Here is a 15,713-nt window from a genome sequence, read left to right as displayed (position 1 = left end):
CTGACATCTTGCAGTATGCTATATAACTGAGACTCTATATGCTCACCTTTTCCCACCCAGCATCATTGGAGCCAGGGCAGATCATTACTCAGGGACTGAGTGGCAAGGATGTGCCGACAGCTGTTGTCACTCAGTCACTCTGGTGAATATACACAACTAGTTTTAAAAAGACATTCGTTCTCTCAGAATAGCAGGAACACGAGACACGCCTCTACTGTTCTGCATTCTGTCTGATCCTCGGTGCCCAAATTGCCAGCTTTTCATTCCATATCTGTTTATGTTCCTTGATCCCCTTTGTTTCCTTTCTGCTGATTGATGCTGCTGTGTGTTGGAAGTGTGTGGGCGGCTCAGTAAATAGTCTACTCTCATCATTGTCTTTTACAAAGACATCAAATGAATGACTTATGATTTGTGTTGTTTTTGTTTAGGGGAAACAAACACACTTCAGTGACCACCGGGCTCACTGGAGGAGGTTTGCTGACATTTAATTAGAAGAAAGACCATTGTTGAGATCCCTGCCAGTGTTATAACTGTGGGTTCTCAGAATGAGAGGCTTAAGAATAATTATCGCTTCAGCATGTAATGGAATTCACAAAACTATCTGCCAAATATTTTCAATAACTCGATGCTTTGAATGCAGTTCAGTCACATGAGCACAACGAACAGTGTTTCTTGACAGAGATGAAGGAGTTATTTATTCCTAGATAAAGCTTTTTGAAACAGCAGTGTAACCTTTCTTTCCATCCCCACCCCATCAATAACTGTAGCCCACTCACAAGTAATTATCCCTCGTACTTTGCTAAGCAATAGGCCAGCAGATAGGGAGAGAGGCAAACTCATTTAATTCGCTCTCGCTCAGCAGCTTTTTTACATGCTGAAGTGTGACATCGTTCCTGCTTGCACATTCGGTGCATTCTGTGTGTATGACACAGGCTTTAAATCAAATGCGGATACTCCAAACAGCTCTCTAATCCCATGATGGGCGTCACAGGGGATCTTTGCTGCAGATGTCTGCTCGGCTGTGCAGGAGGCCCAGGAGAGGTGTGGAGCAGTGAAAAATACAACTAAGCAATCCACACTGCAGGGGTGGAAGGACTTCCAGTGAGGTATCGTGATAAAATATAAATATAAATGTATATGATTTTATGAATGCATGGCACAACTTAAGTTAAATAACCAATTAATGCATGGCTTATGATAAAAGGAAAGTTTCACAGTTTACATAGAGCTACACAAATATTACCATGCCGAGTCAAAACACATCAAGTGCATGATCAGCATGTGTTTCCCTAATCTGAACATGGTCCACTTGTTATTTGGTCCATGCATTTAATATGAACACAAACAAATAGGCTCTATTTGTTCTCATGACTCAAGCTCTCTGACTATTTATGAGACAGTGGTTGGTAACATGCTGCATACATGAAAAGGCATCAGTTAACTAACATATGCTTTGACTATGAACTTGAATTTTAACTTAGCGATATCTGCCATAGCCATTCCTGCCATACTAGATGCAAAGAAAACAGGTGACTCCTAACTTTGATAGTACTGATTTTCTTGAAATTGGTTTCAGAAAGTAGGTTTTAAATCCACAAAATCTAAGTCACTGAATCAATGCTGATGGACATTTTTGGCCAATGGTTGTTCAATTTCATTAGAGAAAATTACCTCCCCTCTAGGTAACAGTTAATCTTAGACAAAACCCTTAGTGTTTTAACAGTATCAGAAAAAGAATGCCTGGAGTGTGTTTTCCAGATTTTAATAGATTTGTAGGAGGATCATTTTTCTCTTCTCTGCTCTGAGGTCCCCGAAAACGAATAACTTGCATGCAAAAACCTTGTTAAAATTCCATGGATACAGGGCAGAGAATATTTTGTTCATTTGAGGATAATACAGCATTGAAGAGCGGGTTAAAAAAATGCATCAAACAGCCTGTTAATGCTTTTGGTAACAGCCAGCTGTTGGCTCATGGCCTAAAAGCAAGCTGTCAGTGTTAATGCTGTCAACCTTCAATTTTCCCCATAAATCATTATTTAGTTGTTTGTGTACAAATTTCCCCTTTCCTTAATTTATTTATTTATTTTTGCATCTTATACTGATGCGGTTTTGATATTTCAGAGAGTGGGTGGGCACAAGTCACGCTTAAAAAAGACTTGAAAAATCCCTGATTCCAATAAGGCGATGTCATTTTGGAAGAAAAGAGACAAATTTATAACAAAACTCTGAACTTAAGAATTGATGTATTTTTGGTGGTTTGACTGTGATGAGAAGCTACATCATAGAGTAGAATCCCAGATGAAGGCAGGAGACATTGACTGGACCCCCTAGAGTCAAGACACGGGAGATGGTGGTTGAGCATAGTAAGCAGAAAGCTGAAGACTTTGGATGAGATCCCTAGGAAAACTTGGATGGGGTGGACATGAGAAGGGGGAAGGCTTACTCGGCAGACGGTCTAAAAGGGACAGTCACCGATTACAATCAATATAAAGAATTAGCTTACAGAGACACGGAATTGGACTTAATTGGTGATACTGAAATTTTGAATTTGACAGAGGATATGTGGAGAGAATATGAGACAACAGAGCTTCCTATGACAGACTTATGCATGTTCTTAACCAATTTATCCCACTGGATGAACAGAAAATTCATGCAAGTCTGAGGGACAAAACTTCTTCTTTGCACCTCAGTCTGATAACCTTCACATCAATAAAAATTCAGTCAATGGACAGCAAAGGCAAAAACTTTGCTTTCAAGTGAAGTTTTATACCATCATCTGATCCGTTGCAATTTTGTCTTTAGATCATGCACAGTAATTTTAGAGAGGCCTAAAGCTTTTACCTGTGGGCCCGGTCTTTGAACCCACACAATCTTTCATTTGCACTATAATCAACTATCTCTGTAAAAGTTTTTAAACTAATGATGCCAAGCTCCACCTTCAAATAGTTGGAGCCATATTTGAATTATATTTAATTATATTTCATGATATGCTCTGAATTCTGTAAGAACAATTCACATTCCTTGTGTAATGGTATGTCATTCATGTTAATTACTGGCCCTTCAATGCAACAAGAGAAAACCCAACAACTTGAGCTCAAAGTGCACTCTTTATTACCTTTCTCTTACTCAGCCATAAAGTTATCTAAGTGAATTTGATTTGTCTTGAATACAGCAATCAATCTTAATTCTCAGTCAGCATTTCATGCAAACAGTTTCTATTATTGATATTGATCTTTAAAAGAAACATTGGTTTGCCTGAAAGTAAATAAGCTTTCACCACATTAACTGAATCAATGTGACAGTCGAATAAGTGACACTCTAATTGGCTTTATAATGCAGAGAAGACGTATCCACGCACAGTGCACAATCAAATATGTGCTGCGTCATCGGAGGACTGCGGGAACGACCCACAAACACTGGTGGTTCCCCTGCAGAGTGAGAGAACAGCAATGGGACTGGAAACAGAGAGAAAGGTGGGGGGTGGGGGGTGCAAGAGAGAGGTGAGTGCTGCTGCAGATCAGCGTTTAGCCTTGCTGAGGAGTTAAACGCTTCACAGCATCACATCGTCATCATCCAGGCATTAATCCTGTTGTGATAGCCATGGTAAGTTCATACACTTCTATGCTCGGATAGTATGGCTCTGCTCGGCAGTTCTGTGTGCTACGTTACCGTGCAGCTGCAGGGATGATCATTGGACTAACCTTGAGAGAAATGATGCAGCAGGGCTGTTTATAGTGTGCAATGTGCATGTACAATAGCTGCTGCTTTAGTTACTCTGCTTCACTGAGGCCTGAATTCATGTTCAGAATTTATGTGGTGCACCAGAGCTGTTTCATAGGAAGTGATTATTCACAGGTGACGCTGACATTGCAGACCTCTAGCAGTGCATGCAGTGGCAGCATTTGCCTTGACACCTTTAAGATGACTATTATAATGATTTTATTCCATACACAATGAAGTGAAACTCTGACCTCTGCATATGCAGAGTGGTTTGCATTGCACCATCCCCTCGACCAATCATGGATATATTGATGCAGCAGAAACACTGGTGTCACATGCTGGCTCTGTCCATGCATTACACACTCTCCTGTGCAACAATAGCATTCAGGAAGAATTGTGTTTATTTATTTATTTTTAGCAAAGTTACCCTTTTGTGGTACCTGCCAGAGAACAGGTAATAACAGTCCTTATGTCTAATGTGTATGATAACAACAACAAATACCACATTTATGTTTTTCTTCAGTAGCTGCCATGATGTTTGTGTTGTTCCTGTGTGTAGTCTTTTGTTTACTAGCTGGCTGCCTCTGATCCAGGACTTTTCACTGAAAAAAAAATCTTTAAAATACTTCCAGTTCTTAATTGAGACACATGGCAGTGCAGATAAAAAATAGCAAACAAGCTATAAGTTTAAACTATGCTGTGAGAACTATGCTTCTCTTTTGTGCTGTGACTGTGAGCTAAAAAATTGATTAATATAATTGATTGTCTGTTTTCAGCCATTTGGTTACCAGCTTCAGTGCAGAGCATTTAAACAGGCAATATATGCATTTTCTGGTTGAGTTTTATTATTGCTGGAAAGTGCTAGGAAATGTTGATTTTATCCTACTTGTTTAGGATGTATCAAAGTTGACACTGTCAAGCTCAACTACTACAAGGCACTGCCAGCAAGTTCTACTAAGTTGTTTCCGATTGCGCTGGTTGTCATGTATGAGCTGTCCTTTCTTGCAGTTCTCAAAGGAGCTCCAGCCTCTGATCTTTGTGGCATTTATCCTGACTTCTGCTCTCTCGGTATCTTCCTCGCCTGCTGGCATAGAGAAAGGAAGGAGGAAAGTGGTGCATGTTCTTGGTAAGACCAGTTAACACTTTCATTTGTATGAACAATTACACTTCTCCAAGGTGAGGAGATCTTGATTTGCATTTATCTGCTCAATAACATGAATGATATGTAGAGTTTCTTCAGGATTTTTTTTTTTTTTTTACTAAGATAGTAATAAAAAGTTGGTGGAAAAGTTACTGGAAAAATCTGAACAGCTTTATTAACCTCAGCTGGGTTATCTTAGAGTCCAAGCAAAATAGACTTCTTTAACTTTTTATGGGCTTTGGGATCCGGAGCTCTCCACTAACTCTCCAAACTCAGTGCACCTGTATTCACATTAATATATAATATATTCCACATCCCACAGTATTTTGTGCAGAATTTCTTGGCAATTGCGATTTTATTCATTCATTTCCGTGACATTGGGCTGTGCAGACAAAACCGCCTTGGCCATTTTGTAACAATGATAATCTTCACAAGCAAAGCTTTCACTTTTGTTCATTATCAGAACTGTGAGCACCCAATTAAACACTGCCCACCTGAGGACCGAGATAAACGTTTGTCTTGTCAGAAAAATAGAGAATGTCAAAGATTAAACTATTGACTGCAGTACTTCTGGTTGTCTATATTACCTTCAGAGTAAAAGCTAAAAAGATCTATTTTCTCTTGAAATAAAACAGTTTAAAATAATTGAATTCTTGCTGTTGTTCAACATAACGTTTATAATTTTATTTATTCATGTAGTTTATGTGTTACAGACATGCTGGTACTTCGTGAATTTATCAGCTTCTAGATACAAATAGGTACAGGTTCGTGAAGCACACTCACTCTCAGTTCATGACAGCAGTCATGGGGTGAAAGTGAGGGTACACCCTGAAAAGGTTGCTGTCTGTTGCAGTGCTAACACAGAGAGGTGGACAATCATTCAGGCTCACACTGATACCTACGGGCAAAATAAAATGACAAATTAAGCTAACAAGCATGTCCTTGGATTGTGGGAGGAAGCCAGAGTACCTGAGGAGAAGCCCCTAAGAGAGATCCACACAGAAAGACCACTGGTGACCTTTCTTGCTGTGAGGTGAGGGTGCTAACCACTGTGTTGCCCTAAAACACTTTGATACTCTCGTTTTCACTAAGTGTGGCACTGTGGATTATGGCCAGACATCTCCACTTTGGTCTTGTCTGTTCAAAGGACATTGTTCTTGCAGTCTGTTCACATGCAGCCCTGCAAACCTAAGCCATGATGCAATGCTCTTTTTAGAGAAAAGTGGCTTTCCCCTTGCAAACCTTCCAAATAGGCTGTAACTGTTCAGTTCGCCCTTTCACAAATTTTACATTTGACATGCAAACTGAAGCCTGCAGAGTTTGAGATGTATCTTTTGTTTTGCACATTCTGACTTTGGGGTGAATTTGCTGGGATGTCCACTCCTGGGAAGATTGGCATCTGGCTTGATTGTTTTCTACTTCTGAATAATCTTTGTCACTGCAGAATGATGGACTTCAAATTGCTTGGCAATGGCCTTATTATTCTTCCCCGACTGATAGGTGGTAACAATTGTTTCTCTGTCTTCCGTTCTTGGCTTTGATTAGATTTGATTTTATAGAGATGCTCAAACGTTTTGATGACCATTTAATCAAGTGCATTTTATTAGCAGCGCCTGGTTGTGACTTTCCCACTCAGTTCCCATGGAAGCAGTAACGGTGAATAGTTTTTCACACATTGCTTTTGCATTTAAACAAACAAATAAACGATTAATGACTATTTTTAAATGCAATATGCCACATTTTGTTGTTCATCTGAGGTTTTATTTACATAATCTTTAGGCCTGTTAAGGACAAAATGTTTCTTTTTTTCTGTCCTGACATGCAAAATCCTAAAACTGAAATATGATGTACTTTATGTTTCATCAATTCCTATTCCTTTTAGGTTGTTTCTAGACTGGACATTTTAAAACATGATGGAAAACTTAAGTCAGTCGGGTACTGGCTCACTTGAGTCACACACTTGCTTTCTACTCTTTTTCTACACTGTGTTTAGACTAGAAGATGAATGAAATAGTTAATGTTGAAATCCTCTGTAGGCCTAAAATCTGATCATCTCCAGAGGAGTGGTTTATTTGAAGAATTTCAGTCAGGCTTTTTCAGTTCATCACAGCACAGAAACAGCATTAGTGAAGTTTACAAATGATCTTCTTATGGAATCTGACAGTGGACTCATCTCTGTGCTTTTCCTGTTAGACCTCAGTGCAGGTATCACTCACCACATCATTGACCATAATGTTTTACAGGTATTAGAGGTTACGTGTTAAAGGTGTAATTATGTACTTCCACAGGATTCGATACTGGAACCAATTCTATTTTCATTAAACATGCTTCCCTTAGAAAGTATCATTCAAAGGCATAACATACATTTTCATTGTTATGCAGATGATACTCAGCTTTATCGATCAATGAAGCCATACTACACAAAGCAAATCATTGAACTACAAAAATGTCCTAAATATTTAAAGATCTGGGTGACCTGTTTCCTGCTTCTGAATTCAGATGAAACCTAGGTTATGAACTCATCCCCAAAAAACCTAGAAACATGGTGTCTAACTAGATGCTTGCTCTGGATGGCATTACCTTGGTCTGCTGTAGCACTGTCAGTAACCATGGAGTTGTTTCTGACCAGGATGTGTAGGACTACTTTTGCGTTTGCACAATGTCTTTAAGATTAAAAACTTTTCTCAGGGTGATGCTGAAACTAGTTCATGAATTTATTTATTTCTAGGCTGTACTTTTGTAATTTACTATTATCAGGCTGTCCTAAAAAAATCCTTGAAAGGCCTTCAGTTTAGCCAAAATATTGCAGTGAGAGTACTGACAGGACTAGAAAGAGATAGCATATTTCTTCCATATTAGCCTCTTCATTGGCTCTCTGTTAAATCCTTCTCCTCACATACAGGGTGTTGAATGATCAATAATCATCTTATCTTAAAGACCTCACGGCACCATATCACTCCATCAGAGCACTTTGCTCTCAGATTGCGGGTTTTCTTGTGATTCCTCTGTAATTAGAAGCAGAATGGGAGGCAGAGCCTTCAACTTTCTGTGGAACCAGCTCCCAATTTGGATTCAGGAGATAGACACCCTCACCACTTTTTATAGAGTAGGCCTAATACTTTCCATTTTGATAAAACAAATAGTTAAGGCTGCATCAGGTGACCCTGATTCCTCCCTTAGTTATGGTGCTGCTGGGGGCTTCCCATGATGCACTGTTTTTTCCTCACTCACCTCTTTTCACTCTGTGTATGTTTATAAAACACTGTGCATTTAATCATTTGTCATTATTAATTTCTGGCTCTCTTCCACAGTATTGCCTGTACTGTCTCCTTTCCCTCATCCCCAACAGGTTGAAGCAGATTTCAACAGATGAAAAGCCATGCTTCCATGGCTGGTTCTGCCTATTCTTCCTGTTAAAAGCGAGTTTTTCCTTCCCACTGTTACCAAGTGCTTACTAATAGTGGGTCATCTGACTGCTGTGGTTTTCTCTGTATTATTGTAGGCTCTTTACCTTACAATACAAAGCGCCTTGAGGCAAGTGTTGTGATTTGCCACTATTTAAATAAAACTGACTTGAATGAAAGTCCACATTAAATTATGATTTAGAAGCATAAAGCAGCCAAACAATGTTAATTTAAGAAAAGGTGAAGTGAAGATGAAACAGCAGGAGGGTTAAAACATTTGCAGATCCCCAGAGTAAACAGTGTGACCCTTTTTAAAAGTGACTGATGAACCCCTTGGATCTGAAAACACTATCACTGCTGGAAATTTTTAAAACCTAATGAAAATGTTAACTTTGTGTTATTTGGCTTAACATAAGTATGTCACAACATAACCTCCAACGCTGAGAAATAATGCGCTCAAAGTTTTGATTAAACATCACTTGATGCTTTTATTTGTGATGGTGATAAACAACTTTGCAGAGACCAGTAAGTAGTGACAGGACTAATTGCTGGCTGGCATGGATAATTGTAGGTGCCTTTATCTGGTCACAACATAGCAGAAAACCTTTTGCAGCTGCTCATTAAACATTTTAAATGTTTACCCCACACATGTTGTGAGTCTTTGGTTGCCTAGGTGCGTGTGCACACAGAGCGTCTGAACAAATGTCTGCCAAAAATGCTAAACAGGTCTTGTTATTGTCCATTTGGAGGAAGAGGACTGTGGTTACCATTAGTCTTGGGTAATTTTGGTGAATCGCTCTCTGCAGAAGTGGAGGTTAAAATTGTAGAGTGAGTAATGTCATGATAGAGCAGACAGGAAGATGAGTGTGCTGCTTGCTGGACCCTTCGATAGGAAAAAAACGTTCTCCTCTGTTGATATGCTCAATTACCGGAGCAGTAATGTGCACAAGTAAACAGCACACGCTTTATTAGCTGATGCTGATTCAATTTTTGCAGGCATCTTAGAGAGATAAGCCTCACAAATAGATTCAGAGACTGAATTTCATGATTACAGTTACAAGTATGGGTCGCATATTTCCCAAAATAGACTTCTGTTTAGTAATAAGAAAAATAAATATTAGCCACAAACCTGCATATAAAAGAATATATTACTAAAAATCTTCCATCAGTAGCAGTGAAATAAACTGAGCCAATTTTCCCTCCTTCTTCTTTCCTTTCAGAGGACGACACTGGAGCCGTGATTGTGCAGACTGCCCCTGGTAAAGTGGTGACACATCGGGGTGGCTCCATCACTTTGCCCTGCAGATTCCATCATGAGCCGGAGAACGTCGATCCTGCTCGCATCAGGATTAAATGGACCAAAGTGACGGACACGCTGCAGTTCGAGGACGTCTTTGTAGCACTGGGAAAGTAAATTCTGCATCGTTATTCTCAGTTGATTCATCTTGCACTTTTGTTTTAACTAATTATGATTTCATGATTTTTTTTTTCCAAATTTGCTTTAGTTTCGCTAATTTTATTGATAAGATGCACTGACATAATAAACTCTGTCACACACAGTTTATCATCCAAGTATTTTCTCAGGTTGGAGCATTTTTCAATCATTTTGCTAACAGCAGCTGTTTTGAGGACAATGAGTGTCTTTCAAATCTCTCCAGGCAGCAGCGTGTGTTTGGATCGTATCGTGGCCGTGTGTTTCTGGAGCAAGCAGGACCAGGCGACGCATCGGTGATCATCCAAAATGTCACGCTGGAGGACTATGGACGCTACGAGTGTGAGGTCACTAACGACATGGAAGACGATACAGGATTTGTCAACCTTGACTTAGAAGGTCAGGCTCTGGGCCATTTGTAGGAAATTTTGTTGAAATGTTCAGTTTATTTGAGTTCACCGCATTGCACACTGTTATACTGTGAGACCTAAATGCCATCTTATATGCATGTATTTTTAAAGTCATTTTAAATGATTTTTTTAGTTTGCTTTGTTGAATTTGAAGATGAAGATTTTTGTTCTGTTATATAATGATATTATTATTAAATACTGTTATTTAAAGGTATACTTATCTTATTGAATTTATGATTTCAAATTTGTTTTTGTCTTATTAAGTTAACTGTCATACTGCATTTTAATTGATTGATCTATACATTTTACTTATTACTTGTTACTCTTCTTTACAGCATTGCTTCAGCTCATTGTTTATGCAGAGTCATCTCAAGGTGCTGCCCCAGCATTTTGGACTTGAATTTAACACTAGAGACTTTCTCCTGGAGACCCTTCCAAACAACCCATTTAGCATACTAACAGAGGCCTGTAGAGTCTGAGATGTAGCTCCTTGTTTCTTCTTCTTCTTCTTCTTTCTTTTAGGGTCTGACCTTGTGGTAAATCTTCTAGGATTTCCAATCCTGGGAAGATCAGCAACTGTCTTGAATGTTTTCCAGTTGTGAATAATCTTTCTCACTGTACAATCATGGACTTTAAATTGCTTAGAAATGTCGTTATTATCCTTTCAAGACTGATGGACAGTAACAATCGCTTCTGTTCCCAGTGTGTTAACACACATCTGAATGCACCAGTACAGCAAACTGCCAACACTATTTTTATAGAGTTCCTCACGCTTTCTCACGATCCGTTAATCAAGTGCACCTGGCTGCAACTTTGGCTTTTAATTCCCATGGAAGCATAAAGGGTGCACCTTGTGTTTTCCAAGACAGCACATATCTCTTCACTTTCTCTCTTCATTATTCATTTTTTTTTTACCTGACTCTATATGTCTGTGGTGTTTAATTTAATTTTAATTGCTGCGACAAAGGAATTTGTTAACTTTGGAATAACTAAATACCTAAAATAAATCTTATAATTTTAATGTCTGTATGAAATTCAGAAAAACTAAAGACATTTACAGCTTCCTACTTTGATTCTGTCGCCTGTAGGAGTGGTCTTTCCCTACTATCCCCGTGAGGGGCGCTACAAGCTCAACTACTACCAGGCTGAGGATGCTTGCAAAAAGCAGGATGCCATTCTAGCTTCTCATTCTCAACTGCACAAGGTGAATACACATACTTTAATTGAATTAAACATGGACGGTATGTCATACTGAGAAGGTATTGCTAGTTAGGATGCATAGAGATAACACCATCCATAGTACATTAGTCTACAGGTACTTTTTTAGTTATTACAATATGCTTACTTACTGATGTCATTAACTTTTTAGAGCAGTAGTAAGTCTGGAATTAAGAATATGGAGATCAGGAATTTTACTGCAGGTCAGTCCTCCAACTCTTAGAGGCTTTATGGAGTAAAGTCAAGTGCAATGGAGTTATGTCACAAGAGATAAACTGAATTTGTTCCCCTCTTTATAATTTCTTTAATCCTTTAGATCGACCCACTGACCTACATTATCTTCTTCTGCAGGCATGGCTGGAGGGACTAGACTGGTGTAATGCTGGATGGCTGGAGGACGGCTCAGTTCAGTACCCTATCTCTCATCCCAGGGACGAGTGCGGACGTAAGGACACCCCAGCTGGTGTTCGAAACTACGGCTATAGGCACAAAGAAGATGAGCGTTATGATGCTTTCTGCTTCACTTCCAAGCTCAACGGTGAGAGATGGAGATACATGACATACATGACAATACAACAAATAAGAAGTGCTATCAAGTATCTGTGACATGATATTAAGAAAGAACAAAAGCTTTCAAGTGCTACTTTGTCATGCTGCTACTTTTAAAAATAGGATGTTTCATGAGTGGTAGACCAGGGGGAAATGAGATCTCTGATCTCTCCCTGTGATCTTTGAGGCCTTAGGCCATTGGTTTTAAATCAGGGTATGTTGATTCAGCCCTGCTAGGGCCACAGTGTCCTCTGGGTAGAAAGCCTTGCCTTTCATCTCCCTGTTCTTTGATTTACATCACATTCCCACAGAGAGTCTGCACATGCTACCTTCATGTTCACAAGCCTAAACAAAAAAAAAAAAAAGAAAAGTAAAAGAGTTTTACTGGAGGAAAGGTATGTGTAGTCAAAAGTTATTCCAGAAAGACACCTTGGCTCAGAGTAGACAGTATATAAAAAGCCCACGTTGATTATTATAAGAATAAACTGCTATACTCAGATTTGCAACTGACAAAATATTTCTTGTTGGGGGAATAGGCAGACAGAAAGACTAGAAGTTAAATGTACCTGCCAAGGAATAGTACAACCTTCTAGAGTTTATGCTGGTATGTAGCCCCTAAAGAGTCATAGATACTGAGCTTCACATTTAACTCTTAGTGAGAAGAAGTTCGGCTTGTTGAACTGTTCAACTGCTGTGGTTTGAGTCTGCATCCGTGTTTAAGAAGTTTTAAAAACAGTTAAAAATGATTTTATTGAATCACAAACTGTTTTAAAATAACCAGTGCCTTTCCTTAGTGAGAAAAAGGTGGTTTGACAGAAACCTTAAACAATTGCTCATGGCTTCCCTTGTGTGTTAATTACTGTGGACAGTCTGTTGTGGGCAGGAGGTTTGAGCAGCGGTTGTGACCGATGCTGTGTCTCGGTCCAGCTGAAATGCATTTACTGAAAGTCCACTGGGGAAATATGAGACAATATTCTGCCTCTCTAATAGCCACCAGTCACATAAACAAGCATAAAATCAATAACTGAGCCAACTGCAAAGCTTTGCTCGCTGAGATGATTTTCATAAACCGTTGGCTTTAGAAACCAGCAGACGTTTATTCTTGGTTAGATTGTTTATTCTGTGCTGCTTTCTTAGGTGAAGGTACTTGTGATTCAGCTCAGTTCAAACTAGTTAGCTTATCAGGATACCGATATACTTTAATATACTGCCAGGCGAAAAGTCTCCTCAGAGGTATGAAGAAAGCAAAAATTGAAGCATTTTAAGAGTAATTTTAGACTTCTGCCTGCTGATACAGTATTGCCTTTCGATTTTTTGAGCAGCAGCCCAGACGGTTGTTGGAATGACTTGATATTCTGAACACAATCAGGCAGAGAGGCCAGGAAAACTGTGAATATCTACCCTCAGGGCTTAGCTTGTCTCTGGGGCTTCCTTCTCTCATTCGCTTCTCTTCTGCCCCCCTGAACAATGCACTGACTCTGTTTTCCTTCACCTTTTAACATGTTCTTACAACAAACAACTTTCCTTCGCCTCTCTCTTTTTTTCCGCCTTAGGCAAAGTGTATTTCCTCAAGCGCTTCAAGAAGGTGAACTATGCGGAGGCGATTAAGGCGTGCATTCGAGACGGTTCAGTGGCGGCCAAAGTGGGTCAGCTTTATGCAGCATGGAAGTTTCAACTCCTGGACCGCTGTGAAGCAGGCTGGCTTGAGGATGGCAGCATTCGGTACCCCATAGTCAACCCCCGTTCTCGCTGTGGAGGATCCCAGCCAGGAGTCCGAAACCTTGGCTTCCCTGATAAAAAATTCCGCCTCTACGGAGTCTACTGTTTTCGTGAAAACAAGGATGAAGCAGTGGGTGGAACTGGGAAGACAAAAAGCACTATAGCGAGTTTGACAAAGAGGAAGAGCAGCAACAGCATCCCCGTGAACGCCACAAAGGTGATTTAAAGTAGGAAGACTGAGAGCAGGAGAGGGATGCAATTTCAGATTTGACTGTCGCCTAGCAGCCAGATTTCATTCATCACATTTAAAAAAAAGCAAAAAACACTCAGAGACAAGATGCACTCATTTGCAGAATTGCCAGAGAGAATAACAAGGCTGTGTAAAATTAAGGATGACATCTTTATAAGGGTGGTTTTCCTTTCGTTTTGAGTCATTCAGCTATCACGAGTGACTGTTAGCACATCTGTACCCGGAAAACTGCAAGAATTAATAGCGGCTTGATCATCACTCAGATCAGAGAGTCTAACATAAATGATCTTGTTTACATGTGTGAGTGAATCATGCTTTGGACCCCGCTGTGATCCTGATGCCAGGGTGAAAATATTCATTACTGAGAGAGAAATGGGATGAGCTGCATGGCAGGCAGAAAAAAAAATATCCAAGATTCACAGTTTTTATTGTACCTGCCTATATCTGATTGGTTGCTTGGTGAGCAACCCTCTGCACAATGTCATTAAGACCTCACAATCGCATCCTCAGAGCTGAAGAACAAGTAGTAAATGCTGAACTAGAATAATTGCACTTTAAACACATAGTCCTTTATTAAGGCAGCACCTTAACGAAAACCTAAGCAAGCATGTATTGTTTGGCTGCGAGTAGATCACAGGGCTGAATTAACATGAACACAAGCTACAGTAATTGCTGTTGACTGCACAGAGCCACCGATTGCACTGTCATTGCTAAATGCAGTGATCTTTATAACTGAGGATGTTTGGAACTACTGAATGAATGGATATTCAAGAAGAAAATAAAAGTTTTGGTTTGAACTTGTGTCGGTGCACTTCTTTCCCTCAATGATGAAATCTTTCTGAATTTGGGTGAAAACTGAAATGAAATACTTTCAGACAGAAGCAATGCAGTAAACACTGTACATCTAGACTGCTTAGTTGAGTAGTGTGTAATACTCAGCAGGGCAGTAGTATCTTAAAATTTCACAGGTTGTGCATTCACCAGAAAGGAAGATGTCAAAATTTGAACATGGTTGTCGAACTCGCTGCTGTATTTTGCTTTTATATTTACAGCTTCTTGCCGTTTTAGCCACACATTAAAAACTTCTACTAAAGTGAGGGTGATAGTTACCATGCATGAATACCAGACAATAGCAAAACAGACAACAATGCTGATCCCTGAAAAAAGTCTGTTGCTGTTAACTAGCTACAGTACCTAGAATTGGCACTAAAATCGACATTACATGCAGTCATACCTGCCAGTGTACCACACTCTTTACAACTCAAAATAACAGACCCAGGGATAAGTATGGAACAAAGTCATTTAAAACAAAACAAACCTGATAGTGGTGTTGGAAGAAAAAGCAGAGGAGCAAAGTTCATACCATTAAATTTCCACCCAACTTCTTAGTTTTCAGTCTCACGTGAGACTTAAGATTTTTACTTTTGTGTTCATAATCAATTTTGTGGGTGTCACACTAATGTTTTTTGTGCTTTTGTCTTCCTCGCACGTTTGATTGTTTGCCAGTGACAGAAGCTGCTGAGCAGCGAACACAGCTCTGAGCGGAAACATGTTGGCACTGCACCAACACAGCAGAACAAACCATGTCATCGTCATAGCAACAGGCAGCTTGTAATTAAGTCAAGTTCATGGCAAGTCCAGCACCATGAAATAAATGCTGTCCGTGACAAACAATCACCTCTGTTTGCTACATGTTGACGTCTTTGTGCCGTTTTTTTTCCTTTGAGATGACGTCAATCATCAAAGGTGAAGATTCTAATGATTTGCTGAGCACTTTACCCAGTCCCATTAGTTTGTTCTACTTTGTGACATTAGGCAGAGCCACTAAATTAATGAGCAAAGTCCTACTTGATTAACTGTGGCATTTATA

The 15,713-nt window shown here is 39.6% G+C and overlaps 1 protein-coding gene across 1 annotated transcript; it reads left to right on the top strand.

Moving 5' to 3' along the window:
• The first annotated feature begins 3,477 nt into the window (after nucleotides 1–3,477).
• On the top strand, nucleotides 3,478–14,640 carry hapln4 (hyaluronan and proteoglycan link protein 4). Its single transcript, XM_085265388.1, has 7 exons — nucleotides 3,478–3,603; nucleotides 4,729–4,846; nucleotides 9,486–9,675; nucleotides 9,924–10,096; nucleotides 11,196–11,311; nucleotides 11,677–11,863; nucleotides 13,428–14,640. Exons 1-7 carry the CDS (start codon nucleotides 3,601–3,603, stop codon nucleotides 13,817–13,819), a joined length of 1,179 nt encoding a protein of 392 aa, XP_085121514.1. The 5' UTR covers nucleotides 3,478–3,600; the 3' UTR covers nucleotides 13,820–14,640.
• The last annotated feature ends 1,073 nt before the right edge of the window (nucleotides 14,641–15,713 follow it).

This window comes from Mchenga conophoros, linkage group LG23 (genome assembly GCF_057382185.1).
Source record: "Mchenga conophoros isolate Kocher_MC1m ecotype Shallow Benthic linkage group LG23, M_conophoros_male_GT1.1, whole genome shotgun sequence".
Taxonomy (NCBI): Eukaryota; Metazoa; Chordata; class Actinopteri; order Cichliformes; family Cichlidae; genus Mchenga; species Mchenga conophoros.
The sequence above is the reverse complement of the archived record's forward strand: the minus strand, read 5'-3'. Positions and strand labels throughout refer to the sequence as shown.